This window comes from Callorhinus ursinus, unplaced genomic scaffold (genome assembly GCF_003265705.2).
Source record: "Callorhinus ursinus isolate GAN/ISIS: 27379988/994484 unplaced genomic scaffold, GSC_fseal_2.0 scaffold57, whole genome shotgun sequence".
Classification (NCBI taxonomy): Eukaryota; Metazoa; Chordata; class Mammalia; order Carnivora; family Otariidae; genus Callorhinus; species Callorhinus ursinus.
In genome coordinates, this window is record NW_027397119.1 from 6969304 (window position 1) to 6994179 (window position 24876).

Consider the following 24876-nt stretch of genomic DNA (forward strand, 5'->3'; position numbering starts at 1 on the left):
TCTAGCCTCTACTGGTGACCTGATTCCAAAGCTTCTTCCACATTTTTAGATATTTTTTCAGCCATACCCCATTTCCTGGTACCAGAATCTGTAATATGCTGCATATTATCACATTGCTTGGATGTACCATAATTTTTTAAAACAGACCCCAGTTTCTGAACATTTAGGTGTCTGGATGTGTTTTCATTGAGAAGCAGAGTGGTAGTGAACTTTCTTGTATATTATTACCTTGCATATTGGTTGAATATTTACCTCAGGATAAATTCTAGAAATGAAATTGTGAGTCAGACGGTATTGCAAATTTTAAAGGTTTTAGTATATGTTCAGTGGCAGACTCTTAATTCCTAACCTAGGTTGCTGACTTCAAGGCTGGTTTTTATTGTGGCCTGCTTTGCTTGGATTAGGATTATTAGTGGGAGATATGATTGAATTTGATTTAATTGATTTCAAGTTATAGATCAGTGTTCTTGAAACCTGGTCTTCTGATGTACGAGTTTGCAGAAACCCTTTCCAAATTCTGGCATGTGCTCTTGTCATGTGTTGTTACTTCTGTAGAAGCTTTCTGGAACACTTCAGTGTGGGGGCCTGGGTGTGGCAAGGGCTGCCGGTGGGGGCTGTTGGTGGTTTTTTTGTAAGCACTGTTTTATGGGAAGAATCCCAAGGACGACTTCTGCTCCTTGTAATTGGTGTGCAATTCCTTGGCCATCTGCATTACATAAACTAGTTCTACAGATGTATCCAGGGGTAATTGTTTCAATTATTCTAGTGAGAGAGTTTTTCCCACCTACTTATAATTACATACTTTTGAAATAAAAATGCTTGTGAAAATATTGGAGCTTTTGTCAGATGAAAAAAATCTAGTTTGTTGGCAATGTAGATTTAGCAAATATCCTGTGTAAAATAACGTAAGTCCCATTCATGACCTAAAATGTAGATCATTTATGGAGTTAGTGCTTATTTAATCTCATGTTGAAGCCATGTAACAAGCTCCATAGAAAATATGAAAGAGGGGCATGGCTGCCCTTAACAAAAGTTTTCCATTATAAATGAGAATGTATAATGTTCACATAAGAATAAAATATTAATCAGGGTTCACAAAGCTCTGAATAGGCAAGTACATAATATAATTAAAATTTGGTTTTAACAGTGTGCTCTCTGAGGTGATTTGGAAGAGGAAAGAATTTATCTGAAGTACTTTAATTCGTGTCTCCTCATTTTAGGATTGCATTTTAAAGACGATTTCTCTGATTGAGTTGTCTTTTGGAAGATTAAACCCATTTCAAGAGGACTTGGAGCTGGTCCTCGCCTTGAGGAAGCAGTGGCTTGTTTTCAAGAAGCCACTTCCGATCTAAGGATCTACCCAGCATGCCTAATCAAGGAGAAGACTGCTATTTTTTTTTCTATTCTACATGTACCAAAGTAAGAATTGGCATCTTTAAAATCAGTTCTTTCTGTAATTTCTCTAATAAGATTTGATAAGATTTTCCCAATATACTAAGTTTTTATGTTTTGTTTTGCTCAGCCATTTATTTTCTGCTACCATTTTCTTAGTAGAGAATAGTACTCCTAGGAGAATTCATTGTTTATCCTTTTTTCCTTTTCATGTATGTTCTTCACATTCTACAAAAGTGAAAAAGTCCACAGCATATAGTCATCATTCACTTCTCTTATAATAATTATCTGTTAATAATTACCTATTAATAATTAGCCCTGTTCAGGGTGCCTTTGATTCAAATTAGGAGCACTTTGGCCTGGCTTGTAAACTTTGGTTTTATTTACTTTGTATTAAATGAATGGGTGGGTTGTATCGTACTTTTAGAAACTGTTGTGGATTGAATTTGATTTTTTCTTCAGATTTCCTGCTGAGTAATAAAGCCATTCTTCTAAATATGCTTTTGTAGCAGTTTTGCTTTTTCTGTGTCAAAACTTGCTGTTTTTCTGCTTGATTCTTCAGCTTCATTGGGAGATCTATCCCCTTTTCCGTTCCTTTGTGACTAATTCTATAAATGTATATGTTGTTAGAGAAACCTGAAATCATCTCAGTGCCATGTTTAAAACGATTGGTTTTGAGCAAAGCTCTGAGCATTTATAGCATTTTGTTTCAGATATTGCCATTGTAGAGGTATATAATGAAGCATGGAATTAATACCTAAATCCTAATCTATTTGTGATTTTCCATCAAAAGCTAGTTACAAAAGTCAAGATGTATGAAATGGTTTTGAAGAACTATAAAATACACTTTTAAAGACTACCACTTTAAATACTCCCACTTAACTTTTTCAGCCCTATTTCCGCTTATGTCATTTATCTTGTGAAATCAAATGAAGGATACTGTCAGGAAATAGGTCATAGGAAATTATAAATTTGTTGACCTCAGATTGTTCTTGTCTTCCACCTCACTTTGCTACCTTGCCCGTCTGTCCTTATTCCTTTGTGTTTGTCTGGATGCCAGGAAGCTGTTACAGTGCACACTTTACCTAGGATCTATTTTGGTACCACAGTTCTTTTCTGTATTCTTTTCATTTACAGGGTGACAGCTGTCCCTTCCGTCACTGTGAAGCTGCACTAGGAAATGAAACTGTTTGCACATTATGGCAAGAGGGGCGCTGCTTTCGGCAGGTGTGCAGGTTTCGGCACATGGAGATTGATGTAAGTTTTTAGTTTGTACTATAATAAGCAGTCTGGTATTGTGATGGGCCAATAAAAAATATAGGGAGAAAGGGGCGCCTGGGTGGCTCAGTCGGTTAAGTATCCGACTCTTGATTGAGGCTCAGGTCATGTTCTCAGGGTCGTGAGATCAATCCCCATGTCAGGCTCTGCGCTGGGCATGGAGCCTGCTTAAATGACACCTTATATATAATGTGCAGGTTACATTTTTTAATGTAGTGAAATTTTTGTTGTAATGCTCAATATCTTGATATTTTGGAGTATGAGTTGGTTTCATTTTCTGGGAGCCAGTTTGGTAATGTATCTAAAGTGTAAAAATTATATGTGTATCATTGGGGAGTATTTATATTTCTGTGTTTATTTTAAACAGTCTCAAACTTAGAGAAAACCTGCAAGTACATTATAAAATATTTTTCTAAGCCACTTGGGAGTAAGCTACATTCCCTGTCACTCCCAAATACATTCATGAATATTTCCTACAAAAAAGGACATTTTTGGGGCACCTGGGTGGCTCAGTTGTTAAGCATTTGCCTTCGGCTCAGGTGGGATCGAGCCCCACATCAGGCTCCCTGCTTGGTGGCGGGAAGCCTGCTTCTCCCTCTCCCACTCCTCCTGCTTGTGTTTTCCTCTCTCGCTGTGTCTGTCTCTGTCAAATAAATAAATAAAATCTTAAAAAATAAAAAAGACATTCTCCTAGATAACTGTAATACAACCATCAAAATTAGGAAGTTAACGCTGGTAGATTACCTTCGTGTAATCCTTAGATCCCGTTCATTACCAGTTATGTCCTTTATTGCAGAAGGAACGAGTGCAGAACGGAGTGTCGGGTATAGTTGTCATTGCTCTCTCATTCTCCTTCAGTCTAAAACACTTACTCAGTCTTTCTTTACTTTTCATTTGCCTTGACACTTTTGGTAGTTATTAGACAGTTATTTTGTAGGATGTCCTTCAGTTTGGTTTGGTGTTTCCTCATTACTAAGTTCAAGTTATGTACCTCCGGCAGGAATATCATAATTCCTCTCAGTGCACACCATTAGGTGGCACATAAAATTTTAATTATCCCATTACTGGTGGTGGTAACTTTGATCACTTCATTAAGGTGGTTTGTACGAAATACTTCACTATACAGGTTTTCTCTTTGTAACTAATACGCATTTTGTGGAGAGGTACTTTGAGACCCTGTCATTTCCCCATTTCTCACCAAATTTTTAGTTTTTTTCCACTTATTTATGTTTGCGAACTCATGGTTTCCTCTTTTATTCAGTGTGTTGTACTCCATTACTATCATTTTTAATCCTCAGATTGACCCAGATTTGCCCAGTAAGAGCTGTTCAAGCTGATTTTTGTGTCCTTTTCATGTTTTCATCATCCTTTGAACACCTTTTTGCGTTCTGGCCTGACAAGATTTTTAAGGCTTATCCTATATTTTTCCTTCTCCAGTCCTGGAATCAGTCATTTCTCTAAGGAGCCCTGGATCCTTTTAGCGAAGAATGATATATATAGAAATAAGATTTCGGCAGCTCCTGGAGTCTCACTGCTTCCAGGCCTACAGTGGACCGAACAAGAGTATATAAATGGATTTACATACAAACATTTACATCATCATTTATTCTCTATGTCTGTGTATTGAAAATCATGAGTTCACATAGATGCCTTCAGTTCACTGGCACTGTAGGGTTTAGTCTAGGCTTCTCCCTTTCCATACTTGTAACTCTCTTCTCCAAAAGTGAGAAATTTGTCCTTAGTATCACTGATTCTATCATTCCTCTTGTTGTGTAAGCCAATATTGTATTCCCAGCCTCTTCCTTCTCCTCAGGCTCTGACATCACACATGAGGCTGCTCTTCTACAGGGATGTCTTTCTCACCTTGTTTTGGTTCCAGCAACCCTGTACCAGGCTTCTGTCCTTGCTCCACCATGAGGACCTTGTCCTCACCATACTTGGTCCCAGCATCCTACTTTGGACTCCTCCTCTCCCCATGAATGCCCTTTTTGCACCTTTGGACTCTGCTCCTCTGTGTGCGGCAGCCCTCCCGTATGAGATGCTTACTTTTCTCACCCTGCTCTCACCCTGGAATGTGTTCCAGCTCTTTCTCACCCTGGAATATATTCCAACTCTGTACCAGGCCCCCACTTGGGAAGACCCTGCCTTCCTTACCCCGCTTAGTCATTGTTGCCCATTCTAGGCTGACCCTCCATAAATACACGCTCCTCATCCTACGTTGAGATCTCTTCACAAAAGCTTTTCCTCACCCTGCTCAGGCTCCAACACTGTGCCAGGCCACGCTCCTACACAGATGTCCTCCCAACCCCTCATGAATTCTGACACCTAAGCCAGTTCCACCTTGTCACATGGTGCCTTCTTCATTCAGTCAGGCTCCAACACCCTGGTCTGGGCCATGTGCCCTTCCCTCTCCCAGCAGGAATGCCTGCCTCTCATTTCTCAGCCTCACCTAACACCCTTGGACCAATTGTTTGAGGGAGGTGGGGAAGGAAGGAAGGGACTGACTGCAGTTTGTTATGCCTGGGCTCATAGAGCTACTCCAGGTGGGCTGCAAATTAATGGCCTTTTAACTGCATTCTGTGCTGCCTATCTTCCAAAGAGCAGGGAATTCACTGAATAAATTCAGAGAAATTCTCTGCAGCTTTTGAAAATTCACATTATTATATTGTTGGCAGAGTATAATTTGGCACAACTCCCTAGAAGGTATGTCAGGGTCTCTTAAGAACATCTACATTGAGAGAGTCCCTAGAATCTCCTGAGACTCAGCATATAGTTATATTCGTGGCTAAGGTTTATTACAGTGAGCAGCGCCTGAGTGGCACAGTCAGTTGAGCATCTGACTCTTGGTTTTGGCTCAGGTTGTGATCTCAGGGTCGTAAGATCGAGCCCCATGCCTGGCTTTGAGCTCAGCAGGGCGTCTGCTTGAGATTCTCTGTCCCTCTCCCACTTGTGCTCACTCTCCCTCTCTCTAAAATAAATAGATAAATATTTTAAAAATTTTATTACAGTGATGGGGAGATAGCACTGATCATAAGGGGAAAAAAGACATAGAGTCTGGAGGAATCCATGTGTGGATTGCTTTCATGATCTCCCTCCCACGAGGGTTCACACACAGTACACACTTCCCCCAGCAGTGAAAATGCAGCACTATGTGTGGGATGTTTCTGCCTAAGGAAGCCCAATAGAGACTCAGACATCCAAGGGTTTTAATGGGGCTGGTCACATAAGTGACCTCTACCTATCATATACCAAAACTCCAGACTCCCAGAAGGATGGCCGGTGTTCAGCACAAGACGTATTATTTGCACAGTGCAGGCACTGTAATCAGTTAACAGACTAGGAACATTCCAAGGGCCAACTTTGCAAGCTGGGTATCTAAGGTGGCCGTCTTAGGGCTGCTCAGGTAACTCTTGTGCACAGTCTTACCTGGCTACATTTTTCAGGAATACTATATGCTTTTCCTACCTTTGTCTCGTGTGCTTTTATGTGCAAAAGCAGATATAGACAGAATTACTCATTGTAGCATAATTTATAATAGTAAGATATGTGAAATAACCTTCATTTAAAACACATTTGCGGCATTCATACAGCAAAGTGCTGGGTAGCTGTTAAAAGTTTTTTAAAGGGAAACTATTGGTATGGAAAGATCAGGATATATTGTCAGTGAAGAAGGGAGGGCAGAATAAGGTGCATGATATGCTATCATTTGTGTAAAAAAAGGAGAAGAATTTGTTTTTTATTTGCATGTGTATTTTTAAAATCTCTGGGAGCATAAAGGAGAAACTTGACAACAGTGGCTGTCAGGGAGTGGGGACAGGAATGGAAGGAGCCTTTTTACTGTAACCCCTTCTGTTTGCAGTTGATTTTCATTATTCATGAGTTCCATGTTTGCAAATTTGCCTACTCGCTAAAATTTATTCGTAACCCCCAAATCAGTACTTGCGGTGCTTTCACGGGCCATCTGCAGACATGTACAGAGCACTGAGAAATTTGAGTCGCCTGACTTGCACACTCCCGGCTGAGATCAGACAAGGTGACACCCTGCCGCCTTGTTTCAGTTCTCATACTATAAGCAAGTGTCCTTTTTGTGGTGTGTTTAATGCTATCTTTTTTTGCATTTTGTCCTTTTTGTTGGTGATTCTTTTTTGTGACTGATTAAAATGGCCCCCAAGTGAGATGCTGAAATGCCATGTAATGTCCCTAAGTGCAAGAAAGCTCTTAATAAGTGCCTTATGTAGAAAATACACGTATTAGATAAGCTTCATTCAGTTGTGAATTACAGTGCTCTTGGCCTTAGAGTTCAGTGTTAATGAATATATTAAATGAGGTGTCTTTAAACACAAACACACATATAACCAGTTTATGTATTGATTGATGAAAATGTGACAGAAACTTGCAGGAACCTGACTCTAACTCTGTATTTCCCTTAGGAGCAGAGTGGTTCAGTATTGGATAATTTAGTATTCGTGGTGACCTCATAAACATAACTACTTCAGATAGTGAGAATCAGCTATGTATCTTTGGACCATGTGCTGTATTCAACCTTTTGAACATTTAAAGAAATGATTCTATAGGAGAATGTTATTATGGAGGATGTGTTGCCGAGTGAAAAATATGCAGTTATTTGGAATACCTTTCTTTTAAGTGTACATGTAGGCATTTAAAATTTTTTTTCTTTATTTTTTTTTTAAATAGTAAGCTCTGTGACCAACGTGGGGCTTGAACTCATGACCCTGACAAGAGTCGCAGGCTCTGCCAATAGAGCCAGCCAGGCACGCCTATAAATTTTTTTTTTACGTCCAAGAATTCTGTACTCAAGTGATTCTCTTTGGGTGATAGCATGGCAGGCATTTATTACCATTTTCCAAGTGGTTTTCATTATTTGTGTATTACTTTTCATTTAGAAACAAAATCCAGTAAGTGGATTTTTAAAAGGGAAATTTTATTGATATGGAAAGATTAGGAGATTTTGTCAGTGAAATATGACACTGACAATAAATGTCATATGACTCCTGTATATAGAGGATACTATTACAGAAGTCATTCAGTAATTTGAAAACTTCCAGGAAAGAAAGAAAAACTTAAGCAAAGACAGACCCAGGAGCAAGAAAGATTGGCATTAAGTTCTGCCTTGAGGAAGGAGTAATTGAATAATTGTTGTAATTTTTATCTAAAAAAACAGTGATAGCTATTATTACATTTAAACTTTTGGGTGTGCCAGGAGACTGATAAATCCAGTTCTTTGAAAGGTAAAGGAATTTGCTGTACTTTTTAAAAATAGGTGATCATACATGTGGCAATAAACTCAGGACATAAATTTTGTGAATACCTTTTTTTTTTTTTTTTTTACCAAACCTCCTTTCAGAGATGTTGAGCTAATTTACATTTCCATTATCAGTACATGGGACCGTTTGGTTCTTCCACATCCCTACTGACACGGTGTACTATCAAGTGTTCAATCTCTCAATATAATAGATTTTCATCTTTGCCCTTTTTGATGCATTTGAGGATTTTTTTGTGATTTCTTTGTAATGCTGCTATGCTTTCCTAGAATTTTAAACCTCAGCTTGCTTATGATGAGAGATCCAGCATAATCCAACAGATCCAAATCTGCCTTTGCCCTTTGTCCCTTGATTGTCACTAACCACTGCCTCCAAGCTAGTCACTATCCTGACTGTTCTACCATAGAGAAATTTTGCCTGCTTTGATCTCCCCGTCAGTGGAATCACACAGTGTGCACTCTTCTGTGTCTGGCTTCTTTCTTCTGCACTGTCCTGTTAAGCGTAGGGATGGTTTATTCCTTCTCGGTACTGAATAACATGCTATTGTACGAATAAACTACAATGTATTTATCCATTCTGGTATTGATGTACATTTGGGTTTCCATTTTGGAGCTATTCTTTATACATCTTTATACCCATCTAATGTATAGAACTAATGTATGTATTTCTGCTGGACATATGCCCTATGATCCAGCAGTTTATTCTAGGTGTGAGGGTATCTTTTTCCTCATTTCCCTTCATAAGAGTGAGGTAGCTTGGGAGGGAAGAGTACCATCCTTAGTGTGTTATTTGTGCCTTACTTTGAGAAGTCTCGAAAGGAAAAATTTTCCTCAAAGCTGTGAGCTCTCAGTTTTAAATAAACTGCAGTTTATTGAGTCCTTCCTATGTGCTAAGTGTTTCATATACATTATTTCATTTAATCCTCATAAGAAACCAAGTAGATAGCTCCTGTTACTGCCATTTTATGGCTGAGGAAACTAAGGCTGAGAGGCATTAAATTATTTGTCCAACCTCACATGGCCAGTAAGTAACATAATGTTATCTTTGGTTCTAAAATCTTAACTGATATATTGTCCTGCTTCTCTAAATTAAATACAGGCATTTAGGGGTTCCAGCACGGTACATGAGCTACTCCCTACTCCCTTCATCGCTCCCTCAAGCATGGAGTGTCACTTTCAGCAACCCCTCTTCCTCCTGCTCACAATCAGCTCACATGCCTCTGAGCTTTGAAGCCTGAATGAACTTTATTCAGAAAACAAATGACCAAATTAATACAGGTCACACTTCATTTTTTATTTGAAAACAAATGTGTTTTTTCTTCCTATAGAAAAAACGTAGTGAGATTCCTTGTTACTGGGAAAATCAGCCAGTGGGATGTCAGAAACTAAACTGCGCTTTCCATCACAATAGAGGACGTTATGTTGATGGCCTTTTCCTACCTCCAAGCAAAAGTGAGTTGTGTTTTTCATTTTAAAAGAATAGTTACAATTTAAGAACACCTGCTATGTACACCGTACAGAGTACTTTACATACATTGCCTTTTAGTCTTGGGAGAGAGTAGTTTTATTTCCACTTTACAGATGAGGGAACTGAACTTTTCATTTTAAAGGTTAAATGACTGGTACATAGTCATAGTCATAAACAAGTTAAGTATCACGGGATTAAAACTTTGTTACCAAAAGCCATATTGCCTCCCAAATGTTTCTTGGCATGACAGTTTAGATTACTGTAGCTTCTTTTCCCATTTTCTTACCAGACACAGTGAGTTTTCCAAAAGAAACTGGATTCTCCAGGCCAGGGTTTGGCAAATCTGGTCCTCCACCTTTTTTATAAAATAAAGTTTTACTGGAAGGAAGCCATGCCCATTCATTTGCATATTTTCTGTGGCCAGATTTTGTGCTCCTTCTGCAGAGTTGAGACACAGAGGTCTACAAAGCCTAAAGTACTTAACGTCTAGCGCTTCACAGAAAAAGTTTGCCAACCCGACTCTAGGCTATAATCTAAAATAAAATTTACACTCCCCCAAAAGCTAGTTTTTATTTCCAAAATCTTCAACATTTCCTACTGGAATGATCAGCCATTTAAAAGCCACATCTTATGTGATTAAAATTTGATGCTACATATTCTCCCCTCTATTTAAGAGAAAAAAGTGGGCTTGCTCCTCTCTGGTTTAGTTCAGAAGTGTTACCTAGTATGTCTTTTAACAGCTACTTTTTTGCTGAGCAAAAAGCCTCAAATTTCAATATTAAAATTAAATGTCTAGAATTTGCAAACAATTTTATGCATCTAGCCTCCAGATCATTCTGTCTTTTGAACACCTACTTTGAACGTGTTTGTGTACAGTGAAGAGTTATTAGCTAAAAGCCATTTTTACCCTCCCTGGGAGTTTAGAACCTAATTGTGAAAATGGAGAAATCAGGTAAAAAGAAATAAGTTGTCATAAGGAAAAGCACCAAACTTAGCATATGTGATTGAAGATTTTTGATGAATTGGAACTTTATCTTCTATTTTTAATTTATGACTGATGTATGTTTAGCTGTGTTGCCCACTGTGCCTGAGTCACCAGAAGAGGAAGTGAAGGCTAACCAGCTCACAGTTCAACAGAACAAATTGTCTGTCCAGTCTAATCCCTCCCCTCAGCTGCGAAGTGTTATGAAAGTAGAAAGTTCGGAAAATGTTCCTAGCCCCACCCATCCACCAGTTGTAATCAATGCTGCAGATGATGATGAAGATGATGATGGTAAGCTTTAGCTCTTGCTTTAAGGCAAATAAATGGTCAGGGTCACTCAATGAATTGGAATCAGGATTAAAGCTTGAGGCCTCCTGTTAATTGTAAATTTGCCTCATATGTCAATACATAGATCAGTTTTCTGAGGAAGGTGATGAAACCAAAACACCCATCCTGCAACCACCTCCTGAAGTTCATAATGGATTACGGACAGCCTCTGCCCGGAAACCTGGGGTCAATTTGAAGCAAGGTAAGAAGAGGCTATATTGATGCTGCTTCCTGCTCATAAATCTGAAAGCACTGTTGAATGTGCCCAAACTATTTTAATACATTGAAATTTAGATCGCAATCACCACCACCGCTCTGTCCCCTGACACCACTGTACACACACCCATGCTCTCTTACTCATTCAGAAAACATTTGAGTGCTTCCGCACAAATAAAATGCAAAGGGCATGAGGTGTTAGTTCTTCATGTGATTTCTATTTGGATTTCTCAGGTGAATGTTTGAATTTTGGAATAAAAACTCTTGAGGAAATTAAGTCAAAGAAAATGAAGGAAAAATCCAAGAAGCAAGGTGGTAAGTCATCAGTTTTGACATGGATGGTTGAATTTTGCTGGAGAAGAGTAACAAGGACACTTCTAATAATAAGGACACTGGCAGCAGCCAAAATGAGCACATAGAAAATGAGCACATAGATTTTGACTTCTGTGCCTTGTTTGAAGTAAAACACAGACTTATTTAAATCAGGGCTGCTTTTTTTAGTACTTGAAAGAACTGCTTTATCTTCAGAAAAACAGCTCCAAAGAACAACATATAAAAATCGTATAGAGGGGCGCCTGGGTAGCTCAGTTGTTAAGCGTCTGCCTTCAGCTCAGGTCATGATCCCAGGGTCCTGGGATCGAGCCCTACATCAGGCTCCCTGCTCCATGGGAAGCCTGCTTCTCGCTCTCCCCCGGCTTGTGTTCATTCTTTTGCTGTCTCTCTGTCAAATAAATAAATAAAAATCTTAAAAAAGAAAAAATCATATCGAGAGAGGAAAAACTTTATTTTGTAGTAGATGAATTCTTCTTAGGAGCTGCTAGAATTTTCTTCTAGAGTTTGCCTCTGCCTGGTCAGTCTGTATTTCCAACCCTAAAAATTACAGATACAGTGTGAAAAGTATTATTTAGAAAGGATCAAATGGTTAAAGTATTCGCTTGCTAAAGCTTGTTCTGTAGGAACCTTGGAGTTGTGTTTTGCCGACGATTAAATTAGATTTTAAAAGGTTGAATTGACACACTTGGTAGCTGGTGTGCTTCAGGTTAACTTTAGAATGTTAGCCGCCTTGGTAAATAAAAGTAGATTGAATGCCTAAGTCACTGAAAATTTTATATTTTATTTTTACCTTGTATCCAAAGCAGATAAGAAATAGGGATTATCTCCTCTCTCCCACCCCACCCCAGTCAATTCACTATAGGCAAATAGGAACAGAAAGACTGGCTTGTAGTCATCCAGTGGTCTGTATTGAACTTAACTGATCACAGAAACAAAATTTCTTGGCTTATAATAGCTTAATTTGCCATAAATTATTTGCTCTTCTTTGACTTGCTTTATTCAGAAGGTTCTTCCGGAGTTTCCAGTCTTTTACTCCAACCTCAGCCCATTCCAGGTCCTGAAAAAGAGAATGTTCGGACTGTAGTGAGGACAGTAACTCTTTCCAGCAAACAAGGTGAGGTATAGGTAGGTCTAGGTTAAGAGTTGTCAGGCTACCACTTTTTAATAACTGGGAGAGCAAAGTCCTTGGGTGTAGTGTACCTTTGATGGATTTGCAGGAAGACTTGAGTATGTTGGTCAGATAGAAGGATGAAAAGAAAACTCAGTGCATTTGACTCTTACTTGAAAGGTTGACATTCTTGCTCAAGCAGCTCTCACATTTAGGTATATTTCATTTTTACATTTACTCTTTATCCATTCAGCAAATTTATTGACTGCCCATTGCGGGCAAAGAACTATAATAAACTCTAAATTACAGAAAATGTAAGCCTTTTCCCTTAATAGTTTTAAACCTGGTAAGAAATATGACACAAGTAATTGTAGGATACAGATACATTTAAATGTGCTGTTCAAAGAACAAAGAATAAGGGGAAAGAGAGCGCACTTTGTGCTGGTTTTCAAAGTTCTACATGAGAGCTAGCAATAGAGTGTGATTATTTCATTTAGCATATCGAAGTGCACAAACAAAAAAGTATAGCTGGGGTTTCTTAAGCAATTGATTAGAACACACCTGTCTTCATATACTTGGCTACTGTTAATAATTAGAACTGTATTAGTGATCCCTTTGGGCTGTGCATTTGGCTGTTTAAATTACTATTTAATAGACTGAATCTTTTTTCCCCCCATGTGACAGTCTTGAGATGTGATTTTCAAGAGACTTTCTGGGTGGGCTCATGATATCAGAGCATATTTTGTACCTATTATTATTTACGGAATACAGAAAAATTGGATAATAGAGAAATTCTGTTTTTGCCATTTCAGGAGAAGAACCCTTGGTAAGATTGAGTCTCACTGAGAGACTGGGAAAAAGAAAATTTTCAGTAGGTGAGATGAATTTTGTGCAGATCTTTTGTTTTCTTCTATTTGTGCATTAATATGATAATATCCTCCAAAACTGACTTTATACAATATCCTGTTGATATTGATTTATTTGCTGGTCCCTCTGAATTGGCTGAAAGAACTTACAAAATTTGTTTTTCACATGCATTATACCTTTCACTGATTTACAGAAATTTATAGTGTTACAATTTAAGTAGATTGTAACCAGCTTTTTAGAAGGTACTACATTGAAAAAACAGTAAAGAAGATACCTCTTTGTCTCTTTGGACAAACCGAAATTTGAGTTTTTTCGAGGGAAAAAAGTGTCCAGTTAATATAAATTTGGTCCCTCAGTTTATTAATGGTATTTTATGTTTAGGGAAGTGTTTTACCGTATTATTGAATTGTTATGTACATACCCTAATGTGTCTGTCTCAAAAGAATTTTGAAAATCTTCTCTGATTTCAGCTATTCCTTCATACTCTTCTTAAAATGTGCTTGCAAATACGAAATCTTACCTGTTTTGTGTTTTCTTTGATACCATTTTCACTGCCTGAGAAGTTTTAGGTAAAAAATACAGCTTTTTGATGTCTACATACATGTAAACTTTGTGATTTTTGGTCTCACATTTAAATTATAAATGAGAGTAGGGAGAAAATCATACCCTGTGTAGGGTCTTTCAGATTTTTAATGGGACGCTGCAAAGATTATCTTTAGTCAAGCAATCTGAAAAAGTTTTTAACTTGTGACATTTAAACAGCTCCTGTTGAACAGTATAATATAATGACCAGTCAGGAAACTTGGTAAAGTCTTGGCTCTATCACTAATTGGTGACTTGAGTAAGATAGAATTTTTCATAACCTTAGATCTCTTATCTACAATTGAAGAGAGGGGGCTGTTTGTTCTTCCAAGTTTTCATGTCACAGGAAAATATAATGATTCCTGTCCTGTCCACCAGGAACATTCCGGGTGCATTTAACCACAGATACCCCTAGAATTTAGCAAGTGGCCATTTAAGATGTTTTTTGTATATGAAGTTTTTTTCACATATTCCTATTTTCTGAATTTTGGCTTTACTTGGGGCTTATCATTCTCCATTTGTAGTTTTAGTCAATTATTTGATAGATGTTGATTTGTGCATTCTACTTTTTGGCCCTTATTTTTTCTGGGACATTTTTATTCTCTAACATTGAGTTCTGTAAGGACACTAGTGAATGAACACACTATATAAAATGCAGAAAACTGACATTGTGCGTTGTCTGTTTTGCTTGTATTTCTTAACCTTGTTGAAGACTGATTTGAACTCTTGAACTAAGTTCTCTCCGTTCGTAGGTGGTGACAGTGATCCTCCATTAAAGCGTAGCCTTGCACAGAGGTTGGGGAAGAAAGTGGAAGCTACAGAAACTAACACTGACAAAGCACCAAAGAAAGGTACCTTTGTTCTAATATACTCTGTGTGTGTGTGTGTGTGTAAGTAATCATGACACTTGTTTCTTGTAATGTTAACAGGTATGGTTCGTCATTCTTTTTTGTTCAGGTAAATTAGATTATCTTGTGTTTGTATTATTCAACAAACATTTGAGTATTTATTCTAGTGCTAGATTTTAGGGAGATGCCACTGGATAAAATAAATACCATCACAGTCCTCAGGAGCTTATAGTATAATGGCAGATAGGAGTGCTTATATATATTGTGATAAATTCTGTGATGGAAAGAGTACACAGTGTTATCGGAGCACACAGGAAGGGCACTTCTTTTACCATCTGTCAGGGAAGGGTTCCCAGGGCAAATTATGTTGAAGCAGACCTGAAACATGAGTTAGGAATTAGGCAGGTGAAGTTGAAGGACCAGAGGCTATGCTGAGGCAGAGAAAGCACAGAGCTAAGAAAGCAGGATATACTCAAGGGACTGAGTATGGTTGAAACAGAATTGGGGGTAAAGAGCATATTGACTGGAGAGGAGGAAGGAAGTGGATCATATGGAGCCTTTTAAGCCATGGTAGAGAGTTTGGACTTAGTAGCAAACCATGGGAAGGTTATGAACAAGGATCAAAAGCTCAGATTTGCATTTTAGAACCATCATCCTGCCTAAAATATGGAGAAAGATTAGAAGGGGACAAGTGTGCTGTCCAGGATATGAGTTAGCAGGCTGTTAATAAAATAATCTAAACGAGAGGAGTTAGTGGCGTAGATTTAGTGTTCTAAAAGTTGGTATGGACAGATGTGGACTAAATTGAGAGATATTTGGGAGTTAGAATGATTACCTGGTTGAAGTTCTATTTATAGAAAGAAGTCAAGGTTGGACTTTGTTTTCCTTTTATGACTTGGCAGTGAAACATTGGTGTTAATTACTGAAAGAATAGGTGGGGTTTTTTCCTTTTTATTGTGTTTAGTTTTAACTTCTTTTGAAGATGAGAAACTTCCACTTTTCCTCTAGCTGAAGAGACTTTAATGAGTAGATGTTTTTGTTTAGGGTCTTTCTTGGCCTCTCAGAGCAAACAAGTTACTCTTTTTCTTTGCAGTCATAACCTTTTTCTCCTTGCCTATTGATCATATTAAAAATTTTCATAAATAAAAAGCACATTTTAAATAGACTTGGGGCCTAAGATTATAGAAGTTTGTACAATAACAAAATTATTTCCCTGAATTCAAGTTTCTGCTTTTCAGATCTAAAAAAAGATTATTTTTTTAAAGCCTTCCAAAGTGCTCTAGGGAATCCATGATTCACATAGGTCTTGTTCTGTGGAAAAGAAAAATTTTAAGACCTTAAGAGATTTCTTCTTTAAGTATTTGCATTAGAAGACAAACATAAACCTAATTTGTGAACTTTGAAAAAAAAAAAAAGGTCTCTGTTCAACTTTTGGTTTTTAAAATACATATTTTTTACAGTTCATGTTTCCAAGTCTCTGAAGGAGCGATTAGGCATGTCAGCTGGTCCCAACAGTGAGGAGGCAGCAGGTAGGTAAACCCTAAGACCAGCTTCTAATATTTTTTTCCTTGCTTCAACAATCTTTACCTTTTCTCTGATTTATTTTCCTGTTGCAGTTAGGTTAGGGCTTGTGTCTTTTGTGATTTTATTTGTTTTGTTTTGTTTTTTTTTAAGTAATTGATGACTCACTAGTATGAATTTTTTTTTAAGATTTGAGAGAGAGAACTAGTAGTGGAGAGGGGGAGAGGGGGGCTGGAGAGAGCGAGAGAAGCAGACTCTCTGCTGAGTAGGAAGTCTAACATAGGACTCAGTCCCAGGACCCGGATATCATGACCTGTGCGGAAGGCAGACGCTTAACTGACTGAGCCAGTGAGACGCCCCATGAATTCTCTTAAAAGATGGCGAAATGATCAGTTCAACATAGCATTAGTAGTAAGAAGCTAGAAACTACCTAAATACCCGACAAAAATTCAACTAAGGTAGTTATGTACAAAAATAATTATTGTCATGAGTCATATTTTGAACAGTCATGATTTGAAAAACTTCTCACATTATATTGAATGAAAAAAGGTTACAAAAGAACACATTGCTTTTGACCTTTAGATTTAGGGTAAGAATCTTATTTTGTGGGGGTGATGAAGTTTATTTTCTTATTATAGAACTTTCTCTCAGAAATAACATCCGTATGTATGATTTCAGTTTTGTAAAGATAAAAATATATGCCTTAGAAAAACACTGCAGAAAATACACCAAAATAATTTTCTTCTCTATATTCTGTACTCTTCCTGTACTCTTAATTTTTAAACCTTTTAAGTTGCAAGATCTAACCACTTAGTGTATATATGTATACAGTTTAAAGAATAGTAAAATGAACCTGTACTCCAGCCATCCTGCTCTTTTGTACCTCACTCTTTTGACTGAACCAGCCTTGCACCCCTCAGTTTGATGCTTTTTAATTTTTATATCTATGCTTTTTAATTTTTATGTCTATGTTTATGAATGGTGTTAGCCTGTGCTTTTCTTTTTTGTCCTATATTAAGATTTTTAACAGCATCATAAAAAGAGAGTCTGATGTTAAACATTCGTACTCTTTTGTAAAGAACCTGGGTTTATTCTTCAGAAACTTTTATAATTTTCTCTTTATTCCTCCCTGCTGTGCTGGGACTTTAGTACAGTAGGTCTAAACATGGCACTTTTGGTTGATTCAGCCCAGTGTTCAGTGGGCCCTTCAAATCTGAGGACTTAGTTCTAGAAAACATTCCTCTCATTTCTCTGAGTATGTCTTCCCACTCTTCTTTTGGTTTTTCTGTGGCTTTCATACCAGACAGAGGCTGGAATTTCAGGACATAGGCTTCACGTGTCTTCTAACCTTGCCTTCATGCTCTCCGCTCCTTGGCTTTTTGTTTGTTTCTTTGGTTTTGATTTTTGTTTCACCTTCTATGGTCTTTGCTTGGCTTTATTATCTAGGTCAGGAATTGACAGACTTTTTCTCTGAAAGGTCAGATAGTAAATATTTTAGGTGGTGCAGTCTCCACAGCTACTCCACTGTGCGGCCATGGCCACATTGGGCCCATCAGCTATAGTTTGCCAAGCCTCTTCTAGATGGCTGGTTTTTTAGTATTCAGTTCCTTTGGTGGGATTTATTTGTGCACCTGTGTTTTTATCTTCTAAGACTTTTTTTTTGTTCTCTGGTTTCTCCCTGTTTCACAGCCTGATTTCGGGCTGCCCTGGAGTTTCTAATTGGAATCTTTAAAAAAAAAAAAAAAGTGTATTATCTTGTCATCTCCATCACTTCTGTTTGTTTTGGTCCACTTTTATTTTTTTTTTTTAAGATTTTATTTATTTATTTGACAGAGAAAGACATAGTGAGAGTAGGAACACAAGCAGGGGGAGTGGGAGAGGGAGAAGCAGGCTTCCCGCAGAGCAGGGAGTCCGATGTGGGACTCGATCCCAGGATCCTGGGATCATGACCTGAGCCGAAGGCAGACGCTTAACGACTGAGCCACCCAAGCGCCCTGTTTTGATCCACTTTTAATGTTGTGGTTTTTTCATAGCTCTTGGGCTTCCTTTGGAGGTTCTAAAGGTCTTATTCCCAAGTGGTCCTCTCTCCAGACTGGGAGACACGAGTGAGGGCTGCCTGAGGCGGGGAGGGCATGCTAAAAGTCAGCTTGTGTGGGTTGCAGGCTGGAAGGCTAGGGGCCCATACCATTGCCACAGTAAGAAAGTTTCTTTCCTTCCCTAACTCTCCTTTTTCCTCTTCTCCCCTCTTCTTTTTCTGCTTAGCATTTGTTGTTGTTCTCCCTCCAGCCCCAACCTAACTTGCTCCCCTCCCCAGCAGATTCTCCTCTTTTCAGGGAGCAGTTCCAGGAGAAAGTCATGACTGGTCCTGCTGCTCTATAGGCCATCCTTACATTTCTACCCACTGTTCTTTTCCTACGAGTTTGGCAGTTTTCTTTGGCTCTGCTGGGAAGAACAGATCTCACTCCTACAGTTTCATTTGTTCTTTTTCTGTTTTTCTATAAATTCAGATAGCTGCTGTCTTATCTCAGAAATCCCTCGATTTATGCTGTGCCAATAGCAGCCTTGTTTTCCACTACTGTTGTGGGTTTATTCTATTTTTAATGTCTTCTCTATTGTTTTGATAAAATTTTGGTAGAGTGGGGAAACAAGATCTTCATGTCACCATTCACGCACTTCCTTGGAGTGGAAATTTTGAGATCAGACTACCATCTTTAAATGGAAGAATTTTTATTTAAAAAGCCTAAGCAAGTAATTCAGTATCTGTTTGAGTGTTTCCTATATACAGGTACTATACTAAAATATTTCAGATAACTACATATAGTCCGTTTTCATGAAGTATCTAGTATGGCTGGAAATGCAGGTAGTTGCAGTGCTGTGATCAGAGAAATAAACTAGATTGGCAGGTGTCAGGTTCTAAACCGAACTCAGTTAAAACTAGGCAGCAAGAGAATGCGACCAGTAGGGCATACTCTCTGTAGAAGGGACAGCATGTTCAAAAAATGAGGTGAAACCAAACATGATGTGTTTAAGGTTGTTAAAGAATATTTTTTGTTTTGGATCTTTCATTAAAAGTTGTCATTCAGGGGCACCTGGGTGGCTCAGTCGGTTAAGCGTCTGCCTTCAGCTCAGGTCGTGATCTCAGGGTCCTGGGATCGAGCCCTGGGGCAGACTCCCGGCTTCTCCCTCTCCCACTGCCCCTCCACCCTGCTCGTGCTCTCTCCCTCTCTCTCTCTCTCACAAATAAATAAAATCTTAAAAAACAAAACTGTCCTTCAGTTATCAAACACCTGTGTACAATCTCCATATTTTTGTTTTTCCCACATTACTTCACTATTTCTTTTAGCCTTTCAGTAATGACGACAAGCATATCTGTCAAATGTGAAATTTGTACTTTAAACAGATGTAGAATGACTAACATATCATTAAAAATAGCACTTCAGTGGCGTGCCAATCTTTGGGCCTTTCCCATCTTCTGTCTCTGTTTTACCTCCTATTCATCCTTCAAATATCACTTAAACATTACTTCCTCTGAAAAGCTTCCCTTAACCAATTCTAGACAAAGGTTGGGGTTCTTCCTCCTACATAGTATTATACTTCCTTTATCAAAGTTATCATTATTGGGGTGCCTGGCTGGCTCAGTAGGGCATGCAGTGTAGCTCTTGATCTCAGGATCATGAGTTCAAGCCCCATTGGGCTTAGAGCTTACTTAAAAAAAAAAAAAAACCCACGAAGTTACTATTACCATACTGTAAACTACATGTGGGCAGAGATTGTGTTTTGCTTATCATTATATTTCTAGCACAGTGTCCAGCACCTGTTATAAATGAATGGAAGAATTAACTTATTGCCATTTTGTTAAGATTTATAATGACAGGTGTCTCCAACTAATAAATGGCTTTGAGATTCTTCAGGAATAAGCTTCTGAATAGAACTCCAACAAATCAGTAATTTTTGCCACCTAAGAGTTTTCATTGAGGGCCACTACCTGAAACGTGCAGTATTTTAAAAGTGAAATTGAAACTAATATACTTTGATCATTTTAATTACCTGCCTACATGATACCACTCTATTAGGACTCTAATAGAGCATAAGTTGTTAAGAGGTGAATGCTAAATACAGTGACTTGTTTTTTGCCCCCCCCCCCCCCGTGCAAACAGAGAGAGTCACTAAAGTTGGTGAGATCCATGTGAAGACATTAGAAGAAATTCTTCTTGAAAAAGCTAGTCAGAAACGTGGAGAATTGCAACCTAAACTCAAGACAGAAGGACCTTCAAAAGTTGATGATTCTACTTTAGGAACAAGAAGCCCGTCCACTATCCGAATCAAAACTTTCTCTGAGGTCCTGGCTGAAAAGAAACATCGGCAGCAGGAAGCAGAGAGGCAAAAAAGCAAAAAGGATGTAACTTGCATCAAGCTAAAGACAGATAGTGAAATTAAAAAAACAGTGGTTCTGCCACCTATAGTTACCAGCAAAGGACAATCAGAGGAGCCCGCAGGTAGAACAAAGTCTATGCAGGAGGTGCACATCAAGACACTGGAGGAAATTAAACAGGAGAAGGCACTGCGGGTACAGCAGAGCTCTGAGAGCAGCACCAGCTCCCAGCCTCAGCTTGAGGCTGCCCCAGGGGCAAGGCGGCTTCTCCGAATCACAAAAAAACCAGGTAACACCACAGTTTGGTCTGGGGGCACCTGGGTGGCTCAGTCGTTAAGCTGTTAAGTGTCTCCCTTGGGCTCAGGTCATGATCCCAGGGTCCTGGGATCGAGCCCCACATCGGGCTCCCTGCTCCGTGGGAAGCCTGCTTCTCCCTCTCCCACTCCCCCTGCTTGTGTTCCTGCTCTCGCTGTCTCTGTCAAATAAATAAATAAAATCTTAAAAAAAAAATAAAGTAATGGGGAGCCTGGGTGGCTCAGTCGTTGAGCGTCTGCCTTCGGCTCAGGTCATGATCCCAGGGTCCTGGGATCGAGCCCCGCATTGGGTTCCTGCTCCGTGGGAAGCCTGCTTCTCCGTCTTCTACTCCCCCTGCTTGTGTTCCCTCTCTCACTGTGTCTCCCTCTGTCAAATAAATTTTAAAAAACAAAACAAAACCAAAAAAACACCACAGTTCGGTCTGTAGTACCATTTCCCCAGATCATATTTCAGGGTCCAGAGTGCTAACCATTACACCATGGAACCCACTTCCCCAGATCATATTTCAAAGGGCAGTATTCCACAGGATTTTCATAGTTCTGTGAGAACTTTACTCAGATAACTTTGAAAACCACTGGATCAAATGAAGTTAAGCTCTTTCTTTACAGGAGTGCTATATAGACCTTTGATATTTTAAGGTGCATTTTGAAACTTCATGAGGGTGAATGGGCTTCATCTACAATTTTATTTGTCCTATCTTATCTTTATTTTCATTAAGAAAAATTTTACTTAGGGCGCCTGGGTGGCTCAGATGGTTGAGCGTCTGCCTTCGGCTCAGGTCATGATCCCAGCGTCCTGGGATCGAGTCCCGCGTCGCGCTCCCTGCTCCTTGGGAGCCTGCTTCTCCCTCTGCCTCTCTCTCTCTCTGTCTTTCATGAATAAATAAATAAAATCTTTAAAAAATAAATAAAAAATAAATAAAAAAAAAGAAAAATTTTACTTAAACTGTTCCTGAAGTTGCAACCTAAATGAAATAATTAATGATGCGTTTAATGTGAACATAGGTGTAAAAGAAGAGAAGAAACTTCAAGAAGGAAGTGACGTTGCTTCCCAGAGCAGTGTTATTAGAACAGAGGCTAAAGAGGTGAGTTTAAGATCATTTCATACTTTTGTTCATGGCAAGCAAAGGCCAGATGAATGATAAAATGTGCCTTTTAGTTATAGCATAATAAATTTTTAACGCTTCAAACAGTCTTTCATTATGCTTATACTATTCTATGAGCATTTTCTGTACTTCTGTTTATAATAGTGTTCTCTGCCCCCTTAAAGTTGTCTTTTTTAATTTGGCCATTTAACGTTTTTGAAGCTAAGCATAATGGCACTTATTTTACAAAACTTGGGGACTTTTTTTTTTTTTAAGAATTAAAAACGCTATAATTCTGCAACCCAGACATAACAACCATTAGCTTTTTTCATGGGTTTTTCTCAAGCCTTTTATTTATGTACATATGTATGTGAACTTGTTCATTGTTTAACTCGTGTGTAGAAAGTAATTGAGAACTCTGTAGTGTATCATTTTGCAGCCTGCTTTAATTTTACTATATTCATAATTCTTCAGGATGTTTGTTTTTACTGACCATGACATAATGTTCTATTACATCAATATAGTCTGCTTCTGGACATTTATATTTTGTTTTACACAGTTAAGGTAATGAACATCCTTGTCCATAAATCCTTGTGCAAGTGTCTGATTATTTAGGAGGCATTTGTATTTGACTTAGGGTCATGATTGTCTAAGCCTATAAAATTGGGGTTTTCATTGTTCCATATATCTTTAACTTTTCATCTTTAGCTTGGTATTTTCTATTTAATATCAAAGAGCAAAAGCTCTGGTGTACTGGGTCGTGTTAAACTCTGCTTGACATGGATGTCAGCCCAGTAACTTAAACAAGATTTTCTTAATCGAGATGAAATTGACATATTTATATTAGTTTTGATATATTTATATTAGTTTCAGGTGTACTTTTTTCTTTTAAACAAGTTTTTGTTTTGTTTTTAAGATTTTATTTTTTAAGTAACCTCTACATTCAGCATGGCGCTCGAACTCACAACCTCGAGATCAAGAGTCACTTGCTCTACCAACTGAGCCAGTCAGGCACCCCAAGTTTTTTCTCGGTGGTGGTGGTGGTGGTTTTAATTGAGCTATAAAGCCTGGTAACTTACAAATAATAATTATCGTACAGATTGTTAGAGGTATGAAATTTTAAATCTGTCATTTAAATTTGCCCACAGGCTTCAGAAGAGACCACAGGAATTGGCATCACCAAAATTCAAGTCAAGAGGTGTGAGACCATGAGAGAGAAGCACATGCAGAAACAGCTGGAGAGGGGCACCTCACAGAAGGAAAAATCAGTTTTGACACCCCTCCGGGGAGACGTAGACTCTTACAATACTCAGATAGCAGAGAAGCCGGTGCTCACTACAGTGCCAGGCCTCACACGGCACCTGACCAAGCGGCTTCCCACAAAGCCATCCCAAAAGGCAGAGGTAGAAACCTCAGGCATTGGAGACTCAATACTGAATGTGAAATGTGCAGCACAGACCTTGGAAAAAAGGGGTAAAGGTGAGTGGTTTTTCTAGTGTATCTTACTTTAGGATTTGAAAATTACCAAGTTTCCAGTAACTCCCTAGCAACAATTAAGTTAAATTCCATTTGTGTTGTGTACTTTTCACACAGGTGGAAAGTAATATTTGTGATAATTCTACTTAAAAAGACAAAGCTCCTTTCTCAGAATTTAAAATTGCTGTTTAAAAAGCTTTGTCTAGGGGCACCTGTGTGGCTTAGTCAAGTAAGCCTTAGGCTCAGGTCACGGGCTCCCTGCTTAGTGGGGAGTCTGTTTCTCCCTCTCTCTCTCCCCCTCCCCCTGCTCGCTCACTCAAAGAAATAAAATCTTTCAAAAATAAAAGTAAAAAAAATAAAAAGCTTTGTCGAAAGGTTGCTTTGGCAGCACATATACTACAATCGGAATGCTCCAGAGAGGATTAGGATGGCCCCTGTGCAAGGATGACACACAAATTTAGGAAGCATTCCGTATTTTTAACTAAGTCATGGGGACGTAACATAGCATGGTGACTGTAGTTAACAGTACTATATTACGTATTTGAAAGTTGCTAGGAGAGTAGATCTTAGAAGTGCTCACACAAAACAATTGTAACTGTGTATGGTAATGGATTAACTAGACTTACTGTGGCAATCATATAGTCACAATATGTACAAATATTAAGTCATTATGTTGTATACCCAACACTAATAGAATGTTATATGTCAATTATATATCGGGGGGGAATAAAAGCTCTCTGTGATGCATCTTTCCTCTGGTTTTGAAGAAGGAAAACACCAGGGAATGGAAGAACAGTAGCGAATTCAAGAGCCAGTGAAAGGAATTGAGTATACATCTACATTATGACCACATTGTAGTGCACATTGTTTATGGGTTATTTTCACTTTGGGGGCGTGTATGATATTTCTAGTATTGTGAAGGAATTTTGATATCTAAAGTTACTCTCCATGTAAAAGAGGAATTATTCTAACTATTAATCAGATGTTTTCTGTCCCTTGTAGCTAAACCCAAAGTCAATGTGAAGCCATCTGTGGTTAAAGTTGTCTCATCCCCCAAATTGGCTCCCAAACGCAAGGCAGTGGAGGCCCACCCTGCTGTCATTGCAGCTGTGAAGCCACTCAGCTCAAGCAGTGTCCTACAGGAAAGCCCCACCAAAAAAGCAGCTGTGGTAAGAAGTAGATCCAGCTAAATGGTGCTTTGGTCCCTGTGGGAGGAAAGCAGGAAAGAGTCACTCTGCTAGCTCTGTGTGCTACTTTTGCCATTTCCGAAGCATTTTAGTTGTTTAGGTTGTTACTGTATTCTACATTCACAGACATTTTTGGAGTGGCAGAATGGAAATTTTTTTTTTTTTAAGCTAATTCTTGGGTGGCAAGATACTTTATTTCTACACTCAGCCTTTGGATTATTTATTCTCAGATTCCCAGG

The 24876-nt window shown here is 38.6% G+C and overlaps 2 protein-coding genes, 1 long non-coding RNA gene and 1 other non-coding gene across 4 annotated transcripts in view; 3 read left to right on the forward strand and 1 right to left on the reverse strand.

Moving 5' to 3' along the window:
- The window catches only part of ZBED6 (zinc finger BED-type containing 6), a 16417-nt gene extending 15117 nt beyond the window's left edge, over positions 1 to 1300 (forward strand). Inside the window, exon 4 of the transcript XR_012375783.1 lies at positions 1221 to 1300. The gene's annotated coding sequence lies outside the window, so the exon portion shown is untranslated. The remainder of the gene's footprint in view (positions 1 to 1220) is intronic.
- Positions 1281 to 24876, forward strand: part of ZC3H11A (zinc finger CCCH-type containing 11A) — a 26188-nt gene continuing 2592 nt past the window's right edge. Inside the window, exons 1-14 of the mRNA XM_025855248.2 lie at positions 1281 to 1419; positions 2530 to 2649; positions 9280 to 9403; positions 10489 to 10692; positions 10814 to 10930; positions 11179 to 11259; positions 12281 to 12391; positions 13198 to 13260; positions 14587 to 14685; positions 16143 to 16211; positions 20361 to 20864; positions 21895 to 21974; positions 23123 to 23453; positions 24453 to 24619. Of these exons, the coding sequence (XP_025711033.1) occupies positions 1366 to 1419; positions 2530 to 2649; positions 9280 to 9403; positions 10489 to 10692; positions 10814 to 10930; positions 11179 to 11259; positions 12281 to 12391; positions 13198 to 13260; positions 14587 to 14685; positions 16143 to 16211; positions 20361 to 20864; positions 21895 to 21974; positions 23123 to 23453; positions 24453 to 24619 (2124 nt within the window). The 5' untranslated portion in view covers positions 1281 to 1365. The remainder of the gene's footprint in view (positions 1420 to 2529; positions 2650 to 9279; positions 9404 to 10488; positions 10693 to 10813; positions 10931 to 11178; positions 11260 to 12280; positions 12392 to 13197; positions 13261 to 14586; positions 14686 to 16142; positions 16212 to 20360; positions 20865 to 21894; positions 21975 to 23122; positions 23454 to 24452; positions 24620 to 24876) is intronic.
- Positions 11712 to 24876, reverse strand: part of LOC112811253 (uncharacterized) — a 24564-nt gene continuing 11399 nt past the window's right edge. The window contains exon 3 of the long non-coding RNA XR_003205019.2: positions 11712 to 12334. This is a non-coding gene — a long non-coding RNA (uncharacterized lncRNA). The remainder of the gene's footprint in view (positions 12335 to 24876) is intronic.
- Positions 23827 to 23929, forward strand: LOC112811312 (U6 spliceosomal RNA). Its single transcript, XR_003205029.1, has one exon. It is a non-coding gene; the product is annotated as a U6 spliceosomal RNA (small nuclear RNA).